Here is a 25,253-nt window from a genome sequence, read left to right as displayed (position 1 = left end):
AGAAGGGTGAGTTGGTAAGGGCAGGTATGTTTATTTCGTTAATGCAACACCGCCTTCCACAGGGTATATAACGGCATGGTGCACGCCACTGAGTTTCAATACTGCGGTTCTGGAAAGTATACAGCCATAAATATCGTGTGTCACAAGCAAGAAAAAACGGGTACATTTTTACCACAATTTACCACAGGGAACACAGGAGTCATGAGAAGATGTTGAGCGTTTCTATGCTGAATCCTTAGCCGTCCCAGATCTGCTGCTAGTAATTTGTTTTGTTAATACACATCACGGTGGTTAGCGATATTTACACACGCTCTCTAGTTTTGGAGCAGTTCTTGTGATCTCCGCAGTACGTTGCTGTCAGCCTCCGTAATCCCGTCTAGTGCAGAGGTGCTGTATACCAGGTATGTTTTCTTTAGTTTTTAATCACTGTAATTAAATATTCAACGAAGAACATATTTATCACGTAACTCCCACTAGGAAAAAGTTTCCCCCCAAAGTTGTTTTGCTAATGTAAGAATATACCAAAACACCGATCACACAGATGTTTATAGCCAACAGTGTAAAACAAGGTAATCCACATACTGAAGCACAAAGATTAGAGTACCACCGCTGTTTAAAATGTGCAAGTACTGTTTAATGAGCTGAACAGAAAAAAGCACAATATAAAACTCACGATAGTCACTTCTCTACCCAGCTGCAGCTCATGGCCAACCAGACAGTGTTAAAGGAAGAGTGGATTATTTTATAAATAATGTTTTGATAGCATTTGAGGATTTTAAAAAAGTACTGTCGTTCTGTATTTTACTACTATAATGCTAGAATGTTGAGTTTCAGGCATTAATTCTGCAGAACCAGTACAGTTTGTTTGCAGGTAAGCCCATGAGTGTAGGCAGGCAGTTGCAGTCCCCCAAGAGATGACAACATCGTGACACGTTCAGCTTGTGGTGAAAGCACACATCTGCACAGGGAAGTTATGTCCCAAGACACTGCAAATTGTAAGGAAATCAGTTATTTTGAATTTGCTCATGATAATAAAACACTACATTTTATGTAATTTAATGTGAGCCTTAGAAAACATAAAAGCACGGAGTTGTATTTTTATAGAATAATATGTAAAACTGAAACTTAGCCTTTGCTAGCCTCAAAGCAGCACCACACACAGGATGGTCACCGTCTCTGGGGAACAAAGGGTCACGTATTTAGTATAACTGCAAAAGCGACTAAACGATAACATTCACCTCAGAGAACTGCAGTTCTCTTCTCTTTGAAGGCGACGTTTTTGACAAATGCAGCAGTAAGTATAGTAGACAGGAAGAATGGTGGGAGGACAGCCCAAATATGTAAGATGACTTTCTCCTCTGATATTTTACAATGACCGCTGATTCTTTCATGCAAGGCCTTCTATAGGACAAGAGAGCCCTTCCAACATGTGAAAGAGGGTGGGACAAGCTAATGGTAATATGTTGTCTGTAACTGGTAAAAGACTGCTTTATATATATATCAAGATTCAAGGGGATTTGTTTCCAGAGGTTGAGGGAAAACTTATGTCAATTGTTTCCAATTTGTGTGTGGGGATAAAGTATCTTTAAAAGAGTAATGAATAAGTGGATGATATGGAACAATTACTCTGAACTACTGCTAGTCAATATATGTGACAATAATATTTTAACACCTGAAATGTACTGACACAGAAAATCGAAGTCAAGTAGTGAATATATTAATACACAAAGCATTGTTTGTATTTTGAAATTAAACTATTTCTGTTGTGCCTCACATTCAAATATAAGCCTTACAAATCTCCATAGCCTCTGTTATAAATTAAACAACTTCTAAACAATACTTGTCAACATTCAAATCTCAATAAACTTTGGCAGCTCTTTGGTAAATACTTATAAATATCAATTAACAAAACAGTAAAAAGGGAGTGGGAAGGCTACCAGCAGGGAGCCTCTTTTGAAATTCCACAAAGGGAAACAGAAATGAGAGAGCTCCCTAAGCAAAAACTATTTCCCAGGTTGGTATATTTTATTGAGATTAGTAGCTCATCCTTCTTTTTCTGTCTATTCAAATACTATTACATTGGGATTTTCATAAGTTTCAGACATTTTTTTTGTGCTCTACCATATATACATATTCAAAATTTATACACAAATAATAGTGGCTGCTTATGAGTAAAGTTTCAGTGCATTTGACAATTAATTATTGCACACAGAATAATCTCAAATGCCCAATTATTCTACTGGATAAATCTAGCAACAAATATATCCTCTTATATTTTTGAACACCTATCTTTCTGTAAAATCTTGTGTTGGTGACACCTTAGGTGCCGAAGAAGTGGTGAAAGGATCTGCAGGGGAGCTGTTGCTGGTTATTCTTGATGGTATAGGAGGTGCGGGTGGTCTTCTTGCTGGCATTGTATAGAAGCAATCAGTAGAACTTTTATTCCAGTCAGTATCAAAGTTAAAGTCTGAACCAAGAAAAGTATTTTGTTCAGTGCCCAGCAAATCTGGAGATCCAGCTGTCTTCCTGGAACCGATTCGCTTAAAATCTGGAACACTTTTAGATGGCTTTAGCTTTACACTGAAATTCTCCTCCTCATCAAACGTTACCCATCCTTTTGGCTGTACATTTTTTACCATGAGAGAGTTACTTCGCAAGCAAAAACTGTTTTCAGATGCATCAACAGAAAATACAGGCTTGCTCGTATTACGACTGGGGGGATTTAGGGAAGGGAAAGGATTGCAAGCAGCACGTCCTTCCAGTAAATGTGAAGTTAATTCAGATCCTTGGGTTTCTGTTCTAAATGGGTTTCCAGCATTAACGGTTCTTTCAGTGAATGGGTTTGTGCAGTTCAGTCCAGTAACAAATGGATTTGGAGAGCTGCGCGTATGTTCCTGGGATGCGTTAAAGGTTGGAGTAGGAGGCATTGCTGGCATGCAATTTACAGTATTCAAAGTATCATAATTTCTTTGTGTTGCAGAAGGTAACTGCATCAACTCCTTTTGGTTTAAGGTTGGAACAGCTGATGTTCGAACAGATGTCTGCATCTTTGATACAAGCAGCTTAAATGACAGGTCTTCAAAAGGGTCACTGTTCAACTGTGTTTCGAGTTGAGTGCCGTAGGCTCCATTTGTTTTAATCTGGAAAGAAAACAAAGTGCTTAGTAAGTCAGGGGGCTATCTCCTTTTAAGATCATTACTAACTCCCCATTTCTCAGTTCTATAAGAACAAAACAAGCTCTTGGTCTTAAATGAAAACTGTAACCAAACTGTACTGAAGTTATTTTATAACAAGCGCATCATGCAAGTTGCTTTTTTTTTTTTTTTTTGGAAGACAATAACCCTCAGCCCCTTCTCTGAAGTAAAGCTCACTGGCTGCTAAACACAAGTCCCCTCTCGTCCCCCCCTCACCCATGCCATTGGTTCATGCAACTCAGAATCCTGACCAAAAGCACTAAAACACAAAAGGCACAAATTCTATCAGAAAATCTTTGAGGAGCTTGGGCAAATACACTATATTCTAAACAAGTGATAACCCAGCGCAGACGTGAAATGAAAAGCTCTAGGTCTCACTGTCGGAAAGGTTCTAAGGCTGATGTTACAAGCAATATTTAAGCATCACAATGAAAGGGAAAATTAGTGTTATTAGTATATGCACATTAGGCACTTCTGTGTAGACGTATCTGTAGGCTTCTCTGCTGTTTCTTGATGTGTGAAGCTAAAATCAACAGCTTTGTAGGGAAGAGGAAGGACTTTCTTTTAAAATACATTATTATTTTAGAAAGGCAAGTTATCATTGTTTAGAATAAGACTAAATGGAAAAGCCAGTTTTGTCCATACAACTTCTTAAAACCAAAATATTCCTCGTTTTATAAATTTCTTCAAACAACAATGTAACTTTTATACCTTGTTACAACTGTCCAGAAAAGGTAGAATGTTATCTACAGTTTGTTCAAGTCATGACACTGACAGAACAAAGTTTGGAGCTCCACCTTATTAAGCGAAAGCAAAGCAATTAAGCTGAAGTTGAAATAGCTTCTGAGAATTCCAATTTCACAAATGACTGTCATTTTAACACATTGTTTTAAAATACCCAAATATTTATACCTTTAGCATGAAAATTGCTAATGTTTTGTTGAAGTAGGAAGCTAGCTAAAATTATCAACTAAAATACAGTATTATAATAGCCTAACCTCAGTCTCATTGTTTTTATTGCATTTATTGTCCATAGTCTGAAGCATGTCTCCACACATCCACCTACCAAGGAGCTATGCAAAAATAACATACTCTAGAGACTCTCAGAACTAATAAAAATATTGGAAGTTTTTTTTTTTTTTTTTCCCCTAGTATATCCACTACAGCATTTTTATTTTATTGTTTAAATTGCATCTTTAATTGGTTGACAGGATAAACAAAGTACTCTGGCAACACTGCATTTGCTCTGGTGTTTTTATCAGAACAATGCACCCTGATACTCCTAAGTCAGGGTTTCTAAAACAGATGAAGCCTAACGTTACCAAACCATAACTAGAATAGTTCATCTTCTAAGTCTACAGTAGCGTAGAAACATTGTTAAAACAAAGATATAAAGAACTGAGGGGAGAAATGTAAATATTTGAACTGCAAAATGAACGTAAATCAAATGCAGCTTGGCACAAGTTGATTACATTCTATGCTTATTAACCAAGTAATCAAAAAGTACAAAATCCCAAAAGAAACTATGCATCCCAATTGCTCTTTATTGTAAGCAAAATTTGGTCTGAATAATTCTGGAAACAAGTGCTTTTAAATTGTCCAAAACATGACGACTTTTTAATTTTAACAAACAGCATATTTTACTATGGGTAATAGTTAAGTTCTCTGCTCTTTGACAGATGTAAAATGTGTTTTATTTTGAGAAAAACACCAAGACTGCAATTGTGTCAGGGTTCATTTGTGCTGAAGAGAAATGCTAAGTCCAACACCTACTTGTTTTTTCCAAACAGACTGAGACCAGCGGATTCAGTGGTGACTAAACAACATAAAGAAGGTTTCTAATTGTTCCATAAACGATGGTAAAGCAAAATATTTGCTATGGCACTAGTAAATACAGTTAACACTATCAATTTTTATTGCATTATGAAAGGGAAAAGCAAACTATGGTATGACAATCAATCCATTAACATGGGCAGGTGATTTTAATGTGGATGAGACTCTAGATGTATGAAAACAAGATTCATACATCTTTTCTGCTTGAATAGATGGAGACCACATACAAGATTGGTAAATAGATACCTGTTACCCTGATGGTTGCTCCTGCTTGTGAAAGAGAGACATCAAAGGAAAGAAAATTAGGAAGAAAATCCAAGTAACAAACCAACCTCACGTTAAAAATATTTTGTTTTTAACAAAAAACATTTTTGGAAATACAAATATTAAACAAAAATATTTATTACAAGACACTATAATAAGTTTTAAATTCATATTGTGATTTTGTTGTAGAATTTATAAGCTTTAAGAGTCAGAAAAACAGCTCAAGCCAGTTCTGATGTTATTTCTATACTGACATGCATTGTGCATCTGACTTGTGCTTCTTTGTGAAAACTGTTTAGAAGTCTTTGCCTATGGGTGGTCTTGTTCTAACTATCCATTAATATGAAAAGCACCAGTCTCCCTTCTGGGAACTGTATTGATATAATCTCACCCATCTATAATAATAGTTTAAGCTGAAAAACTATAAAGACCTTCCATTCTATGAAAAGCCAAGAATTCTTTAATTTGCAATAAATAAATTCTATTTATAATAACTACTTTGCTTTTTTAATGTTGTGTGGTAATCTATGAAGTCCCAAATATTCACTCTGTATACAAGCAATTACTTTTATAAAGAGAAACTACTGTCATTAACTATCAGAGTCAAGCTTTTAATCAAAGGATGGGATTGGAATCCCACCACCTCTCAAAAGCCTTTGTGTTTAAATTAATTTTCTCAGAAAATTTCATATTTACAAATGGCAATCAAGAAATAAAAGAAACATCATTTAACCAAACTCTTAAAAAATGGGAAAAAGAACGTTTCAAAAAATAAGCTAGAGACAATAAATTAAACTCAAGGTGGACCAATGTTAATCAAAGAAATGTGATTGCAGAGAAAATTACAGCTACTTGAACTAGTCTTAAACTATCTGCTTTCACTGTAACAAAACAGTACAGCCACAGCATTAGCCAGCTCAAAGACCTGTTTATAGTGTTTCTGAGCATACTTTTGATTGCTGTGTATACACACAGATAAATGTAATTTTCATAATAATTTTGAAAGAATGGGTTGCTTCCACAAAACCATCAGTAGTAGAACTGCATTTAGAAGGTGTGAGGGCTTTCAAAAGCAACAAAATGCAATCCATTTCTATTCAGAAAATTGGTATGTTAAGTACCTTCTGCCCACATATAGATTTTCTACTGGCAAAACTTTATACTTTCTAACAAAGTCTAAAGTCTTGATATTCTACCTGTATATTCAAAAATATTCTCCTCTTTTTTTTTGGCTGAAGTTTCCAAAATGGAATAAAAACAACAGTTAACAGGCAAAGAAAGAGGTTTAGCCAAAAAAAAAAAAAAAGTATTTAAAAATTTCCCATTGGAATTCAAAATCAGCAACTCACTGAGGCTGCTTCACTGTTGTACAAAATAGATATTACCTACCAGCTTTTTGAAAGGGGAATTCAGATATAGAGATAAGGTAAAATCTAAGATACTGGTGTAATTAAAGCTTACATAGTCAATGTCCACAGCTGAGTGCATTAAAAAACAAACAACAACATGCCACCAGAGAAAACAACAAATTCACTCTTGGAATTAAGAAGGCACAAATCTACCTACTTCAAGGAACATGCATCTTTATTCACATAATGAATAATATGGGCTAGCACCTGGTACTGTAGAGATTAACACCACTGGCCTTTAATGAAGAAGTTTAGCCTTATGCACGTATAATCAGCACTGGAAAACCCACTTCTGCATTTATTTATTTATTTATTTATTTTAAAGTGGTAAGAAATTGACTTTTCTTAGAAAAAGGTTTTGTTTTTTGAAAGTAACACTCTCAGTGGTCCTACAGAACACAATACCAAAGTTACCATACTGAATTTTCAAATTATTTTGGTATTTTAATTGAGAATGGGGAACGGGGGAGATAAGTGTTTTTCTGTTACCCATCAATATCATCATCCTGCAATCAGTTATCTGACATAAAGCACCATATCATGAGATCTATAAAGCTTACACTTTATTAAACAGGAAACAGCATTATGCATGTGTCCTTATAAACTTACATTTTAGATTGTGTATTTTTCCATGTAAAACTGTTAAATGACAATATAATTGTAAGAACAAGTTGTTCATCTGTCTGTCATAAGAAATCTTAAGTTAAATGTTTAGTATGCAAGATATTAGTTATTCACAGACAATACAAAATCAGTTAAGTATATCCAACCAGAACTTCAGAACTAATCTTTTGACCTTTGTATTTGTTTGTTTGTTTGCTTTAGGAGTTTCTCACAGATCTACAGCATGCAGTACAAGCTGTGTTAATTTACATAACAAAAGACATATATATGAAGTTGTTGGTTTTTTGGCTTTGTTTTGTTTGAAACTTACTTGCTGCTGTGCAGGAGCAGAATCAGAAGGCAAAGTGTGAGATGATCGGCTACGAGGCGGCGGTTGTGGGGGTGGTTCCAGACTTGGTGGGGCACTTGTCTGAGACGGGTGTGATGCCACTGGTATCAGCGGCTCCTGCATCCTTAGCACAGGCGGTGGCTGAGGGACAGGCTGGGCAGGAGCAGCCTGAGGCTTGAGTGGTTCTGGAAGCAACGGTGAGCCTGCAAGTAGATTTGCAGCATTGTTCACTGTTAAGAAGTGTTTTTAGAAATCTTAAGAATGGCATGAATGAGAATGCATGGATGTGGAAGCATGAGAGAGAACTGCAGAAGGACTGCAAGAGCAAGTGTTCATAGCAAGTAGACTGGAAGTCATCAACAGCCCACCATAACTCCAGTAAAAAAATATTACTATAGATAGAAAACAGAGCCAGAAACCACACCATTCTTAAACATACTTCAGTTGAATTTAAATTTAAATATACTTTTGGATACCACCATTATAAAATTCATACTTTGATGAATACATAGGGGGAAAAAACTTTATATTTCAATTTAGGAAGTGGCTTTTTGGAGTCAAATATAAATCCTATTCCAAATAAGATGATTATGGAGCAATCACTGCAGAGAACGATCCAGTGATCAACACATCTAATGGGAGAGACTGATAAGCCTAGACCAGAACACAGCAATCTGATAAGAGTTTTTCTTAATGGAATGAAATCTGTGGGCCTACATTTCCCCTGACTGCTGCCTATTATCTGGTAAGGGTTTACAGTAGTGGTTGACCATCAGCACTAACTGAAGCTGTCAGATGTTATTATATCTGAGAACCTTAATTTGTAGTGAAAAAAGAGGACATCTGCTGTTAATAGCAATGCATTTGAACCAGAGACAGTACCACAATAGTGACATTTAGATTTAGCTTTTTAGCTTTTTTTAGCTTTTTAAATATATATGTGTGCGCGCATGCGTGTATATATATACACATATATATATATACTTATATACAATTTATAATTATATATTATACATATAACATATATATATATGCTTATAAATATATAGAAGCATACTACAGAATAAATAAAACTTACCCCTTGGTGGTTCAGCTGGTTTGGTTTGAGGTTCAGGTGCTGGTCTTCCACCAGAGGGACGGACATGGCTTTGTGGTACGCTAATAACTCCAGCTCGAGGTGGAACAGTCTGCCATGATAATGGGTAGAAAGAAAGTATTTCAAATTCTATTTCAGATTTGTAGTCATCTACTGCTAATTGACTTGGGATCATTATGACTCTGTGAAAGGTAACTTTTGTGATAACAGTTGTAGAGCAAATTTTTTATGCATATATACAAGCAGAGAACATATTCTCAAAATAGTAGGAGTGCTTAAGTCAAAGCCAAGGATTTTTACAACAATCTTCCTCTTTATACATTTACCAGTGCGACAACATTTACAATATTTATTATTTTGCCAGAATTAGTAACTCAACTTTATTTAAGTCTCTAAAATTTTTTAAGCAACAGAAGTATTTTATGTTGGGACCTAATAAGTATATATTGATAATCCACTGTCAACGCAGACTGTAGATACTGTCTACTTTTTAGGCTATAATTGACCGCCTGACATTTGCAAACAGAAGCTACAGCCAATTTTATATACCGAAAGTATATAAATGTGCACAAGAGACTATGGTTAGCTCTTTAATCTGAAACTTATGTTTGCTAATTGTAAAGAAGGTACTTCTGCTCCCCAGCAAACAGGATTAGTGAAACATACATTCTGCATCAACTGAAGGCTAGAGTCTTCCCAAACTTTTTGGAATATGAGCTTATATGCTGGGAATTGAATTGCTCTCTTTAAAAAAAATAAAAGGACCTATATCAGTATTTAAAAGAGAAATCAGAAACTAATGCAGATTGCAATTAATGCTGAATGAATTATAAACACTTGAAAACTGAATGTAAAGCATTACAGTAAAACCCACTAGATTTCAGAAAAAATCATGAGACAAATAGTTTTTGTTTCCTCTGGAATTGTGTGCATGGTATATTCCCACAAAAAGCGGGTAACAATGCATCTTCTTGAAATGTTTTTCAGAGCAAATCCCATTAGGCATTTACTTATGCAAGTATGATTTTAAAATATGCAAACAAACTTCACCTCTTAAAAACAAGAATCATCCTTGTTGTTACTTTTACTGGATGTAGGTACAGTACTTAGAAGGCTTTGTATAATATCTGATTCATTATGCTTGGCTGAGTCCATTTAACAACTACCTCATGTTTTAAACCACATAACCTCTGAAATACCGGACTTCCCTTTCATTGCCAAGACGTATGTCACTGGGCTCTCTCTATATATTTAGAAAGTAGGCAGAAGGATTGTTGGATTAAATTATAAAATGCAAGCTAAAGATTATACATCAAAAAAACAAACCAATCAACAGAAACAAAGCCTAGAATACTCCCCAGGACCACTCTGGGGGAAGCAGAGCACACGTGGTTACTGTCCCTGGTCCTGAAAGCTTTGGAAGGAAATGTTGCCCAAAAAACAACCTGAGAGAAAGAAATGATGTCGTGTCAGCTTGAAAATCCAAAAGAGGGTCAAGCTAAGGCTTGAAAGCATATCTTGTGAGATCTTCCTCAGACTTTACATCTGTTATAACTTGAAAAAACACACCGGTGTAATAAACTGTAGAAATTTAGAAGGAAAATTATTTTAAGATAGAATGCCTACCGGTCGAGTAGCAGCATATCCAGCAGCTCCTGCACTTGAAAATCCAGTTGAAGGTGGAGGCTGGCTACGAACTGAAATAGATATTAGAGATTGCTTACTTAGAAAATGTTTCAAAATCAACTTATTTCTATATTATAATTAGTACAAAGCATGTGTCTGTATTACCTAAGTTATCTTTTCTTTGTGTTCCAGGACTTTTTTGTGCTTTGAAGCATGGAAAAAAAATAGATTATCTTTGTTAGATAAGTTATAAGCAGGTATTATACAGTAATGGTACATTATCACTAATGGAAATGGGAGCAAGAGACATTAGTGTTTTTGTTTTTGTTTTTGTTTTCAAGTTGTTACAGATTAGAGTCTATTAATCAGCTAAACTGTGACACTAGTACTCTTACCCCATGGCACATGAGAAGTAATTCGACCCATCTAATTGCAATTTAAGTCAAATCACCTCCTATTTGTTGCAAGCTAAAGATACCCAGTTGCACAGGTACCCTGTGTTCTGAACCTTGCTAGAGGAAGTTGCTTCCTTTGTCGTATATTCTGCAGATGTTTTAACAGTGGTCTTTAAAACAAAGAACTTATGCAACATGCTGATTCAACAAATCATGCGATCAGAAGAGGACATCCATAATTATACACAACTCAGCAATGTATAGCTTCTACACCAAGTTCCTGAACTTATTCTCTTTGTTTATGGGATAAATATATTACAGCACCAACCTCAACATTTACATGCTGATGCTCATGACAACTTTGTATGCGACATTCAAGTTGTGAAGTGCAAGATATGAAAAAGTTACCTTTACCTCAGGCAAATGCACAATTTCTAACAGGCAAAGAGGTTTAGGATTCTGGCTTGTGTTTCTGTTGCCTATTTCCCAAGAAGGTAAAATCGCCATGTCAGTTACAGTAACTGGAAGGAATACTCTGTGGTACATAAGACACTTAGTTTATGAAATTAGCTTCCAGTTGGGAGACAACGCTGCTTTCTTAGAACGGGCTTCTGGGTCCAGTTCTCAGTAGATGCAACTTGTACCCAGAAGAACCTGGCTCTAGCTTACCCTACTTTGAGCAGGGGATTGGACTAGATGACCACTAGAGGTCCCCTCCAGCCTGAACTATGCTATACATACAGAGATTTTGCCAACACAGCAAAAAGAACCAGCAGTATAGCCAAAATGAATATAGCATACAGGAGACTACCTTAGGACTTTCATTGCCATACCTATTTTTGCCGCAAAGGGAAGAAAAACAAAACTCTCCTGGGAAAGCTAAAACAGGACCCATTCGGAACCATACACACATAGGCCAACTAGAATAATGCAAGAAAGATGCTTCCCATAATGTATGTCATATATATTTAGGCACTAGAATCAAAATACATACCCTTTGCTCTTTAAAAAGAGTTAAATATTAAATTATAGGGTAAATTATTTGAATAGAAATTTCTCCCCTCAGAACACATGAGTATGTGTAGCTCCTTATGAAAAATTAGGCTATCTAGATTCCTGATTTAGCTACAGGCATAGCATGTACTCTAGCAATCAGTCAGTTACATGTTCTGAGAGTCAGCCTTGAAACTATTCTTCTTGATTACTGCAGTCTATGTCTCCACATCGTTTTTTGTAAATGAAGACTGCCTTCTATAATAATTCACACCATCAGAAAGCACCTTGCCTGTCTGAACTATGTTAAATAATTAAAAAAAAATCCTATACAATAAATTCCTTAGTGAAACTGTCTTCAGTGTCACAAGGACAATATCACTTGGGTATTAACATAGAAATCAATTTCTAGAATACAAGAATTGTTATGTTACCTTCTACTTCTCTCTTAGCTACCCCAGGACTGGGAGGAGCTCCAAGACCTTTTCAGAGAAAGAAGAGAAGCTGTACATTGCATAGAAAAGCAGCAGATTGAGAAAGCAAAAACAGAAAGGATACTGCCACAAGACAGCTCTACATAAGTTAAAAATGGCCTAGCTAGATTGTAGGTACTCGTAGGAAATACCTGTTTGGAGCAGCATGAGGAAAACAGACCAACAGGAGTTATAGATCAAGAAGATCATGATTAGACACATTTTGCATTACAGCTGAAAGGTAATTTAATTTCTGAAGTATACACTCTCCACAAACTTTTGTAAATTCAGAATGATATTAAATGTCAGTCTTGAAACTCTTCTAACTCAGAGCACATACCCATACTCCAGGACTTGAAAATATACGTACATCATTTATACCCTGCAACATTAGGTCTGCTTCCAGTAACTCAGGAGAATACTATACAGTACGTTTCTGACAAGAGTGTATTTGAATAACCAAGTTTATGGAATAAATAAGTTTCTAATTTTGCACAACGCATTGTATCCTACAGAATTGTATCATGTTATCCCCAAGCAGCACTCTACTTGAGAAACCTGTATCAACTGGTGCAGAGAATATCTGCAGTAGATGTTCCAGTTCAGACTGAGAGAAAGATGATTTTCAATCATGCATAATCATGCTGAATTATTTTGATTCTGTAATACGATCAAGCTTATATAGGGTCCATAAACTTGTATGGTAACAACATGGTAGGACATAGATAACACCAGATGGTGTGCAAGGAGGAATCCTTAAGGCATGTGGATAGGAGTTAAATAACATCTGGCAACTCTGGAATGGCTTTAGTGTAGGTGACATGAAGGAGCTAGTGTTCAAGAAGCCTACCTTAAAAGCAACTTTTGCCTTAGCAATGACACAGCCTCATGCTTTCTCATCATGTGCCAATGTGTGGTATCTGCTCAGGAGCTCTCTATGATCTGGAAAGAGCGCTGCGAGTTTTGGCAGTTATGGGTGGAGGTGTTAGAGTGGGAAGAGTAGAGGCTGGTATGTGACATGTCAGATCTCTGGTTTTGCTGAACATCTGGTTTCAAGATGTTCGACACTGGTGTATGTTCTGTATTCTGGGTGAGTTCCAGGCTCTGCCAGTTAACCTTACATTTCCAGACAGTGATGTTCTGAGAGAAACAGCACTGAGGAGGGATGAACACAGAACATAAGCAGGGGGCACAGAAGGAGAGCACTGCCAGAACATTTCATTTTCAGGTATTAGCTTTGCTCTTCTCCTGTGCAACCCAGAGGAGCACTGGGGAAGAAGATACAGCAGTAACCCATAGCCTGTTAGAAGCCTACCTGCTAACTGGAGAAATAAAAAGGAGGTAGAGAGCTTTCTCACAGGACACCCTTCTGAACCTAACTGTCCATCTCATTACATGGAAATGGACACAATAAAGCCACTCTAGGAGTGGAAACTAGCCTGTTCATTTCACAGACCTTCTGCACTTTCCCCTCCCAAAGCTCACCTCAGCTCATATTTTGAATAGGTATTTTCAGGGTTATTTTTTTTTTTAAGCAAATCCTGTTTTCTGAAAGATTATTAATCAGCTCCTTTCAAGGAAAGGAATGGAGAGAGTATCTTTGACCATAAGCACATAGACGTATTCTCATGTTGATGTACCATACAAAAGAAGACTTCTGTGCATGACGATTTTAAAAGGGTTAGCAAAATTTAAAAATATTCATTAAATGGGTGAGAAAGGGAATATAAATCAAATCCCCAAATTTCACTCACTAATAATGCTCTTCAATGGTGACAAAGCGAAGTTATGTTGTGATAATGCTATCACAACTGGCATTGTAAGAACCTTTTCATGTTAAGGACAGGGAAAAATGTACACCTCAACCTGAAACAAATTTTTGGATATAATTTGTAACTGTTACCATAGTTTGCATATAGCTTAAAATTTCTAACTGCAGTTTGAAACAGAGTTGTGCAGGCACAGATACCACATGCTTGTTTTACAATAGTGTTTTAAGGAAAGGAGTTGGATTTATATGGAAACAAATCTGTAACTTACGCCCTGACGTCTTTTAGACAGAACTGCATGTTTTGCAAAGGTCACATTTACACATTAGCTTAATGGAAAGTAAACTCCAGCCTCTCTTGAATTTAAGCGTCTGTGTGTGTGCGTGCATCCACTGAAAAGCTGTAGGTGCCCCATCCCTGGAGGTGTTCAAGGCCAGGCTGGATGGGGCTTTGGGCAACCTGCTCTGGTGGGAGGTGTCCCTGCCCATGGCAGGCGGTTGAAACTGGATGGTCTTTAAGATCCTTTCCAACCCAAACCACTCTATGATTATAAATACATACACACACACACACACACCAGGAGAGAAATCTAGGTCATTTACTAATGTTTGAACAACGCATTAACTGTTTTAGGATTAAGGCCTTTCATTTCCTCCGTTACTGAATATTCATTCTTCAGCACAAGAGGAAGAATTGTTTCACCATATTTTTCTTTTTAAACAATAAAAATTAGCTTTTTCAGAATGACTGTCATGTTCTAACGTACTCAACTTTAATTCTGATCTAAATTTCAACGTAACTATCAATGTACACTAAGTACTTGCTGCTTGGGTGCATTTATTTTTGTAGCTTGGCAACCTTGCATTTCTTTTAATATCAATTTTACTACTGCATTTTCCAGGTTTAAGATATTTATCTAGAGGATAACAGTGAAAATTAACACTTTACCCAAATTGTTGCATATACTGAAAATACTGTGCATTCTCTCAGTCTTAACCACATTTTCACAATTTAAACCAATGATAAAGACAACTATCAGCCTTTCCTACATGAATCAGGAAAATTTTGAGTATTATTGTTAAAGGAAAAAAACAAAATGTGATTTTTAAAAAAAAAACTTCAGTTAATTGACAATAGCCTTTATCATTTCTAACCACTAGAGTTAGCACATAGTCTTGTTTCCATTATTCCTTGAATTCTGAATTGATTTTATCTATGACCAACCTCTAAAAAAACACTTAGATGCGTCTTACTCACTTATTGAAATAATATTGACCCATGAGAAGAAACACTACGGGTACTGAAGGGAGTGAAGCCCTCAGAATAAAACGTTAGAACACACGGCTGGGGGAGGTGGAATAACATTTAAAATGTACTACGTTTCCAAGATATGATCATAATCATTTTGCTTGTACTACAGAAGTCTAAAACAAATGTTTCATACACATGCACAGTACACAGGGTTATTTTTCATAGTACTTTCATAGTACAAGAGGTGGTATTCTAGATAAGAGAATCAATGTAATTTACCCAAACATTATGACATTTACACTGCTTCCAGTCTTGTGCTAATTTGCTCAGAGCTGAGCTCAGGTACTGCTGAAAAGCAAAGCATTATGCTTTATAAGCATACTCCGTAAGTGGAAAATGAAGCAAAAGCAAACAAAGTAGGATGAGCTTTAGGTCAGAATTATGAAAAAACATACTACACTTCAAAAATTGCATAAAAACAAGTTTTATGCAAAGCTATGTTGGGAAAGAGCAAAAAAAGAAAGGGTAATGTTTATACAATTGAGACTGAAACTACACAAATTGTGTCTATGTGCAGAAAACCATCCAGAAAACTATACATGTACATGTGACTATCCTGTATAGTCACGTCATACATTATGTATACACTGACTATATTCTAAAGCTTAAGCATTTTAACTAATTTGAAGTATCACACATTTGGCATAATGACTTCCTCCCCTCAAGTGTACGTAAGAGCTATGCACATCTCTGGCCCCACATCAGAATAAGCTGTATTTATATACTCTGTAAAATAGATTATGTATTTTCTGGGATTCCTGAAAAGTTTAGAATTGTTCTCTCAAATAAATGTTTCCACCAACTGAGTGCCAATATCTGATGAGCCATTAAGAAAGTATTCCAGAGACTCACTTTATCTCATTTATTAATGAGCTGAAATAAGTCCAAGCAGGACAGCTCTGCTATGAATCGCATGACAAAAAGGGACAAAATTAGTTTCAAGAAGCACTTTGGAGAACAGGTGAATTGTTATAATGTGCAAAACCAGGTCAAGACAGAAAAAAAAAAAATAGCCCAGAGAGTTTATAATGCCCTCAGCATTACCAAAAAAAAAAAAAAAAAAGGGGGAGGATTATTTCAGCATTTTGTTACTTTGTAAAGCCTTGTAGTTCTCAAGTGCCTTTAAAGTAACTGCATAAATTCCTTTACTGAATTTGTGTTGCTAAATTACAATCTAGTTCCAAGAACTATAAAGCATATTTCATGTCTCTAGAAAGGGCTTCGGAGCACATTTCAGAGACTTGGAAATAGAAAATAAACTATCTAGATGTCAGTGTACAGCTCAGTGATTTGCAGCTCTTCGCTAACTGGTGATCATCCAAGGGAAATTTAATTTCAGCAGTAGTTTCAGCTTGAGCAATAAATGGATAATCACTCCAAGTAGCTACCATCACAGTCCATTTCACAGTGCTCCAGATCATGGACAGTGAGGAAAAAAAGTCTATGCTTTTCACAACTGGAAACAAGATAGCTTTCACGGAAAAGTTAGTTACAATATAGGGTATGTTATGACCAGGACAAAGGAACAAAAACCTGGAACAATCTTAATGTATAGTGTATCAACTTCTAGCAATATATTTATTCATAAATATCAACGTAATTTCTGCCTTTGGACATCATTATATTAAATAAATATCATCACAAGAGACCACCACAGAATTTTTGCTACATAGTCATATCCAAAAACAATTAAAATCATTACCTCCAAATTCTTTTCTAGCAGGTGCAGGGCTCCTACCGCCTTGCAGTATTTAAGAAATGAATGCAGCAATAATGAAAAATATCAGTACAGTAAGAGGGAAGAAAAAGAATGAGAAAGTTAAAAATGACAAGGGTCAGTTTGTTAGTTGCTATGCTGCCCATATGCTTCTGAACATCCAGTTTCTCTTAACACTCAATTGTTTATATTTTCAGATGATCCAGATGGACTCTACATTAAAAACTCAGACATGATAACATGCGCGTATACTGATGTCAAAACTAAAGGAATAGAAATCATTGAATGCACAAGATTATTTATCTTTTATATAAAAAATGAAGGTGCTATACAAAAGCAGTAGTGTTGATAAACACTGCTGTGGGAAGCCCACATTTTTAAGCTGTGAAAATAAGTTTATAAACATTATAAAACTTATTCATTAGGCAAAGAAAATGATATTTAAATGGTGCTGAAAAATGATGTTATTTCAACATCATAATTTTGCTACTAAATGGTATGAACAAAACATTTCAGTGAAAAACTGGTAGGTTGCATTGAACCCTAAATCAACAATAAGCAGTTTGGGTCTGGGACTTCAAAGCTCATCTCACAGAGCTGAAACAAAATGTTCCTGCCCTCCTGCTACGTGTCACCGCATTACCTGATGGTGGAGGTGGCCTCTGTGGTGGAGCAGGACGTGCGGGAGGAGCAACAGGGCGAGGTGGTGGAGGACGCTTAGGCTCCAAGGTCTGAGAAGACTCTTTCTGCTGGGTACCAAGCTGACTTTCACCTGGAGAACATGACAAAAAACGAAGCAAAAATTAATCACTTGCCCAGTCTCATCACAGTAAAGCTTTTCTAATAGAATATTATTTTCAATATGATGATACAGAAGTAGAATAGAAGTTTTAAGAGAAGAAGAATGAGGAATAAACCAATGATGAAAACAAGCTGATTTTCTAAACCAGGATTTTTTTCTCATATACTTAGAAAGCAAATGCTGATGGAAGAATGAGTTGATTTACCCAAGGCTGCCTTTGTAAAGTTCTGTGTAAAATGCATAATGACAAAATTATTTATTCCTTCTTTTATTAATCTAAAAGCACTATTAAAAATACTCTATAAACTAGTATTCTGCCAGTGGGCCATTCCACTGCCAGGCCATACAGTAATAGAGGAAGTCAAGCAATGTAATACCCACTGTGTGTGGAAATGGGTGGTCCTGGAGTTTTTGTAGGTGCTCGGCTCGGTCTCACTGGGAGCGCTGGTCCATCTGACAGCGTAGGGGACTGACAGGGACTGGAACGCGGCGAAGAGCTTGGGGAGGTTCCAAGACCAGAGCTTGACGTTGGCTGGAGATGCTGGGGAAGGATTTCTTCTACTTCAGCACTATAGTCATCGATGTCACCTAGATAACAACCACCCCAAAAAAAGAAAAAGCATGTAAAATAAAGGGAGTTATAGTTATTTTAAAAAAGTGGGAAGATTATGAACTGATTCTAGGTAGGGGATTTTCTGCAAAAAAACCTTAAAGGCAAGGAATTTTCCCAGTGATCTAAGTATGATTCTTGATCTAAGTATGATTCTTACATCATAAAGTTACACACAAGGAATGTAGATATATTCAAATCAGTTGAAACACTCCAAATGCACAAGATTTCAGGGTCTTGTAGTATTTGAGGTCACATTTTAAAGGAATTGTACTGTTTCCAAAGGGATAATAAATAAAAATTTAACCAATAGTACAGGCCTCTGAACCTTCAAAGTTCTGCTTTCTACAGGAATTGGAAAGAGATGAAGTGTCACGTTACAATGAAAAGCAAAAGTAACATTTCATATAGGTTTCCCATACCTGTACCCTTATCAAAACATACCTTCCTTTATGAAATACCTGTACAAAAACAAAAAAACAACTTTGTCTACTCTTTCCAGTATATCCTAGAAAAAAGAAGAGCTGCCACCTCCTTTCTTTAAGCTTCTGCAGTATGTTTGCTACTAAAAAGCTTGGATAGAAAACCAGAGCAAATGAGCTACTCAGTCCTAAGACAACAACAGAAATCAACGTGCACGTAATGACTACATCCAGCAAGTGCATCTGTTCAAGAAAATAATAACAGAAGAAATACCCAGCACCCTATAAAATACAAAAGAAAATGGAATACACACAAGAAGTGTCACGGGTTAAGGTGTAGAAGATTTGTTGTTGTTTTGGTTTATATTTGTTTTTAAGATACTGCTGGAAAAATAGATGTTTTACTTGCTAAGGATGTAAGAAGAATACGTTGTAACATAGCAAATAAAATGAATCAGACCTCCCAGAGAAATTTATTTTCTGAACACAGAGGCCAAAGCACAGGGCTTGAGCAATACTTACAATGATTAAAAAAGCTACCAAAAAAATAAACAACAAAACATAAAAAGACAACAAAAATATATGCACAACTTAAGCTTTGCAGGTCTGCCTACAAACCTTCCTGCTTTCTTCCCCCAGATATTCTTGAAATGAGGCACTAATGAACAAATAAAACAAAGCTGCATATAAATCCAATTCCATTACTCAAAATTCACATTCAACTGCTGTGATAAAACACATAAGCTTACTCCCACACAGTGATTTGAAAATCCTTTGATAAACTACAGTTAGTACAGTACAATACATCAGGAGATGTCTATTGATGTTACTGATTCATGATATTCAGATTATTCAGATATCATGATTCAGATCCCATGAAGGCATAACACTATCTAGAAACCCTGCATACATTTAAAAATCTCCCTTAACCTTGTGTTTAGAACAGTATCTCAGTCTATCAGGGTTTTTGAAAACACTCTCTTTAGTAGACTTTTAGCCATTGCAAATCATTTCTTGAACTACAAGTGTGGTATCCAGCCACATGACGAACGTCCAGAGAGGCTGTTCTATCAGAAAAAAGACATTGCTCTATTTTTTCCTTAATTATTCCACTCAAATTTAACAAAAAAAGGAAAAATTATACTCCCAGGATGTTTGCAGATCCCTGTGATAACAAATAATTACATATCAAGGAAATAAATTCATTTTAGGACTACCTTTAGAGGCTTAGCATTTTCTTTATCTTCACTCAAGTCGAAAACTGTCTTTACTACACAACTTGATCCACTTTTCAAAACATCTGACAAGAAGCTTAAGGGCCTTCTAAGAATTAGAACTGTGTTTTCAATTGTGTTTACCGATTGTATTTTCAATAGATACTGGGAGCCTGCTTTCATTAAATAGCTCTTATTTCTATCATCTAGAACTACCTTTGAGCAATATTGAACAAAGTCCCTCAACCTAGGAGGTTGACTTTCTGTGATCAAGGGCCTAGTTTTGATGTACCACAGCTGTGTGCCCTTGGCATACATTTACTGCAAGAACTGTGACGAAGTACATGGATTAGAAACGTGAAGAAAAGCGGAGGTGCACTTGCTGCAACGGTGACACTTAGCAGCTCAAGGAATCCATTAAAAAAGTAGTGACAAAAAAGACAAAACAGGAAACTGGAAAACAGCAATTGAATGCTCAAGATCACCCTGTTGCAAGGAGCTATAGAGGATGAAGGCTTCCTCATCCAACTGATATTTTCTTGCCTGTCAAAGATTCATTGTGTTTTTTTGGGGGATAGGACTAATAAGCTTCCATGGTATTAGCCAAAAAAGAAACTGTTTTGTACTCTGAAGCCATGTATATAGAATCACAGAATGGTTCGGGTTGGACAGGACCTTAAGAGTCATCCAATTCCAACCCCCCTGCCCCTAAGCCCCATCCAGCCTGGCCTTGAACACCTCCATGGATAGGGCATCCACAGCTTCTCTGGGCAACCTGTGCCAGTGCATCACCACTGTCTGAGTGAAGAATTTCCTCTTAATATCTATTCTAAGTCTACCCTTTTTTTAGTTTAAAACCATTACTCCTCATTCTTTCACTACACTCCCTGACAGTGTCCCTCCCCAGCTTTCCTGCAGGCCCCCTCTAAGCACTGGAAGGCCACTATAAGGTCTCCCCAGTCTCCTCTTATCCAGGCTGAACAACCCCAGCTCCCTCAGCCTGGCTTTGTAGAAGAGGTGCTCCAGCCCTTTGATCATCCCCCATGGCCCTCCTATGGACTCATACTAACAGGTCCATGTCCTTCTTGTGCTGGGGGCCCCAGAGCTGAACACAGTGCTCCAGGTGGGGTCTCATAAGAGCAGAGTAGGGAGGGAGAATCACCTCCCTCGATGCTTCTTTTGATGCAGCCCAGGATACTGTTGGCTTTCTGGGCTGCAAATATCCTGCTTATAGTGTCTCTATAAACAGTAAAAGCTACCTGAACAAAGCAACCTTTGAGACATCACAAAATGAGATGAAAATGATGAGCAAATTAGTAAGATGTGCAATTAGCAAAATGTGAGCAAATTAGTAAAGCCTATGCATACAGCGACAACGAAGCTGACGCTGCTCAACGAGTTGTCAAGATATTGTTGCAAATAACCAGATTTTCAGTTTACCTGTTTCAGCAAGTTATATGCTTTTTAAATTGTAGTATCAGTATATATATTAACCAGATTAATTAGAACTATAAGCATTTCAAAAATATCACTAACATTTTTTTCAACAAACCTTCCATATCATAGTCTGCAGTAACCTCAGCATCTTCACAAAGCAAAGTGGAGCTTGTTGATGAAGGCAGCCCAACATTCATCTTCTCCAGATTCATTTCATCTTCCAAACTTCTGATCCAGTCTGGATTTTTCAAGCTTATGTTTATAATCCTTCCTAGTAGCTGAATTGTCAAAAAGGGATGCACAAAACAAATTGTTAAAAATAGCAATATTGTAATTCAGCATTCTAGATTAATGAGGCAAAAGAAAAAAATACTGAAAATATCACAAGTAAGGTTATTAGAATTTATGGAACCAAACAATGACAGTGACATGTCACAGAAAATAATTATGGTCACTTCATTTTGGTAATTAGGTACACTTATGTAGTTTAAACCATTAATTGCAACTACTTAATAACTTTCTAAAGAAAAACAGACAACGTATCTAACAAGATTTTTCTTTCCAGTTAATACGAAAGTTTCTGGTTTATTTATTCTGACACAGACACTACACTTTGTAAAGGAAAACAGACTTGCCAGTAAACTACATTAATAAGTCATTAGACACTAATAAAAGAGCAGGCCTTCATTCTGCAGGCTGACACGACACTGAGCCCCTATCATGCATGCACCTTCAGTGAAACTCTCAACAGGTACGAGGATCCATCTGCAAGTATCACCTTATAGAATGTAAGTCTTAACAGGACTATAGCTCAGTAAAAAGCTGAGTATGAGAACTGAAATTTTTACAAAGATGAAATACTGGCCCTACAGAAGTCAATGACAGAGCTGCAGTCACTTAGAAATGTGAAAATTTCAATACAGGAATGATGAACTCTTAATAATACCAGGCTATAAAAGCAATGAAGTAGTTCATACTACAACCTCAAGTTAAAAACTACACCTTTTAAGTAATTTAAGAAAAAAGAATTTTAAAATCTTTTATTTGATGAAGATCCCCTTCAACTTGGAATCTTAATTTCTTTAATGGTCCTTATCCTAAAAATAAATTTATTTTGGTACTTTCTTCAGCTGGTTTTTGAAAGAAAACACAAATACTATGAGGCTATTAAAAGTAGAAAAAAAGACTAAATGCAACAGTCTACTATGAAACACAAAAACCTTGTAAAAATCAAAATGAAGTACTGCTTAAAAATTTGGATCTTCTGTTGCTATTCAGAAGTTCAGTAATTTTTACATTACCTCAGTACCATTCAAATTCAGGACATTCAAAGCAGAGCTTCCTTCCAAAAAGGTTACCCACATCTTGTCTGCCACGAACCTGTAAAGTCCATTGGTAAGTGATTTGTAAATGATAATTAAAATACTTCATCCTACCTACTGTCCTCTGAAGCCTCTCACCATAAAGATTTTTAATGATTCCCTTGATGGAAAATATTTTATTTCCTTTTAAGTTCGTATATATATATATTAGCTAATAAGTTTTAACTGAATGTATCCTTGCAAAAAAAAGGCAAAAGAACTAGGCAAGCATAACACAGAAATCACTGTCCTCTCAAAAATTATGCAGCTACATTTACACATTCAATATTAATTGAGTGGCTACAGGTCAGATATCAGTATTAGGTGTTCCACATTAGCCGGAACTATGTGCTCGGGACTATGCTCTCAACTTTCTGAAAACAACAGCAAAAACACACCACTTTTTGTTCTATTAACAGCTTTGTGAAAACACAACATTCACAGGGATCCTCTTGACGTCAGATCATTAAAACTGCTGAACTAACTTCTGAATACAAATCTGTACAAAAATCACACAAATAACAGATTTAAGTCTGATTTCTGACAAAGCATAATAATCTCTCAAAAATAAAGAAAATGTGGGAAAAGTCTGAAAACTGAAACACATGTAGGTACATAAAACATCTTCAACTGTAATTGTTCAACATTAAAATAAGACGTGAAAGCGATGTTAAAAATGAAGCAGAGCAGAACGGAAACACCCACTAAGAAAGTCACTTCAATTAAGAAATAGATGGGAACAATGAAGAGGAATAGAGATTAATAATGAAAAGTCTTTTTGAACCTTATAAGTATAACTTCACCGTAGCTTGCAAATTTTTGAAGAAGATCATCAATCAAGTTATCATCAAAATAGCTTTCTTCTCCTGAAGAACTTCTGATGGAGACCATTACGGTGCCATCAGGTGGCCCTTGCATTGCGATCACCGCCTTATAAACTTTCTGTCTCTCTTCTGCTTCAATTTCAAATATGTCAATATCAATCAATGCCACCACAGGCCTTGAAAAACAAAATGAAGAAAAACCTGTAAGCAAGAATATCTGAGGAACAAAATATAAAAAGCATTGATATTAAATCCTCAATGATGAGGACTGTATAAGAAAAACCGAAACCTATGATCAGACGTTTTCAGCTCCGCTCTTCCATAGTGCAACAAGGTACCAGGATTCCACGTGTAAGGGACTTTACTGTCATCGTGAAAACTAGCATTCAGAAGATCCAGGTCTTCAGCTACATTCAGTATTAGAGAAAATAAAATGGGAAAAACACAATGATTGTAGGAACATGCTAAAAAATAAATCATTTGTAAAACGGGAAAAAATGAAAGCCAAAACCAAGCATTTTACAGAAAAACAAACAAAAAAAACAAACAAACAGAAGTTCCTTTTGAACTAGTGAAACGTCAGTAACTGCTGTCTGATTCTTGAATCTCCTGTTCAGTGTTGCTTCTATTTATCAAAGACTGTTAGAAGCTTTCTGTCTGGGATAGAAGCTCATAATCACCGGCACTGTGAATGTCACTAATAGATCCCATAAGCCGGTTAAAAGAATCTTTAAAACAGTTTAAGGAAAGCACTCAAACCTGATCGGTCAAAAGGCCATTTCCTTCTTCTCCAAAGAATACGATCTGTCCATGCTGGTGTGCGACATTTCTCACTGGTGTCATAATCATCCGAAAACAGATCATATTTGTACGTAGGAGCAAAATTAATTTTCCCCTCTAAAAATCCCCTAAAAATCTGTAAGAAATAATTATATGTCATGCCAGAAGACAGAAACAGATGGGAAACAGCTTGAAACTAATCAGAACTCTCTCTTTTAACTGTGAAAATTGTATACACATCTTCAAAAAAAGAGTCATTTGATAGTATGAATCCTTTTCCAAATTTTATCTGCTGGAAGCATTCTACATTTGCCACTATGACTAAACAGTAACCCAGACAGATCATCATTAAATAGAAATATGTCAACATTTATGTCTTTAAACCCAGACTCCTGAGCAACCTATTGTTCTTCCAACGCTATGCAGAACTTGAGGCCACCAGGAAGACAGATGCTGTCCACAACACTTTAATTAGTTGATTAGTTGCTCATTTATCAGCAAAAGCTGGGAACTGAGGTTTATATTTTATGTACCTGTCTGAACATACATGACATTCTCAGAAAGGCAAGGTGCCCCACAAGTAAATTAATAGGAGTTAAGTGGAAGAAAAAAAAAAAAGACCTTAAAATCAATACATTTGACATGATCTGAAAGATTAAAGAAATGCTATCACTCTTTCTTCTCAAGAGGAAAGGAAAACAGAATAAAAAATGTATGTGAAATTATCTGTCAAGAGTACACAGGGAATTTAGAGAAGCAGAATCAATTGCA

At 36.2% G+C, this 25,253-nt stretch overlaps 1 protein-coding gene across 12 annotated transcripts in view; it reads right to left on the bottom strand.

Annotated features, from left to right (window-relative positions):
• Positions 1-15: 15 nt before the first annotated feature.
• SYNJ1 (synaptojanin 1) overlaps positions 16-25,253 on the bottom strand; it is a 63,213-nt gene continuing 37,975 nt past the window's right edge. For 6 of the 12 annotated variants that reach the window (XM_068689176.1, XM_068689209.1, XM_068689206.1 and 3 more), the window contains 14 exons: positions 24,462-24,618; positions 23,992-24,109; positions 23,663-23,878; positions 22,819-22,897; positions 21,633-21,795; positions 18,216-18,422; positions 17,676-17,804; positions 17,018-17,056; positions 12,197-12,244; positions 10,540-10,578; positions 10,375-10,445; positions 8,731-8,839; positions 7,635-7,855; positions 16-3,140 (listed from right to left, as the gene is read on the bottom strand). In XM_068689176.1, coding sequence (XP_068545277.1) covers positions 2,286-3,140; positions 7,635-7,855; positions 8,731-8,839; positions 10,375-10,445; positions 10,540-10,578; positions 12,197-12,244; positions 17,018-17,056; positions 17,676-17,804; positions 18,216-18,422; positions 21,633-21,795; positions 22,819-22,897; positions 23,663-23,878; positions 23,992-24,109; positions 24,462-24,618 — 2,451 coding nt within the window. In that variant the 3' untranslated portion in view covers positions 16-2,285. The remainder of the gene's footprint in view (positions 3,141-7,634; positions 7,856-8,730; positions 8,840-10,374; positions 10,446-10,539; positions 10,579-12,196; positions 12,245-17,017; positions 17,057-17,675; positions 17,805-18,215; positions 18,423-21,632; positions 21,796-22,818; positions 22,898-23,662; positions 23,879-23,991; positions 24,110-24,461; positions 24,619-25,253) is intronic. The other 6 variants (XM_068689250.1, XM_068689252.1, XM_068689227.1 and 3 more) reach the window with 5 other exon arrangements.

This window comes from Anas acuta, chromosome 1 (assembly GCF_963932015.1).
Source record: "Anas acuta chromosome 1, bAnaAcu1.1, whole genome shotgun sequence".
NCBI classification, from domain to species: domain Eukaryota; kingdom Metazoa; phylum Chordata; class Aves; order Anseriformes; family Anatidae; genus Anas; species Anas acuta.
The sequence above is the reverse complement of the archived record's forward strand: the minus strand, read 5'-3'. Positions and strand labels throughout refer to the sequence as shown.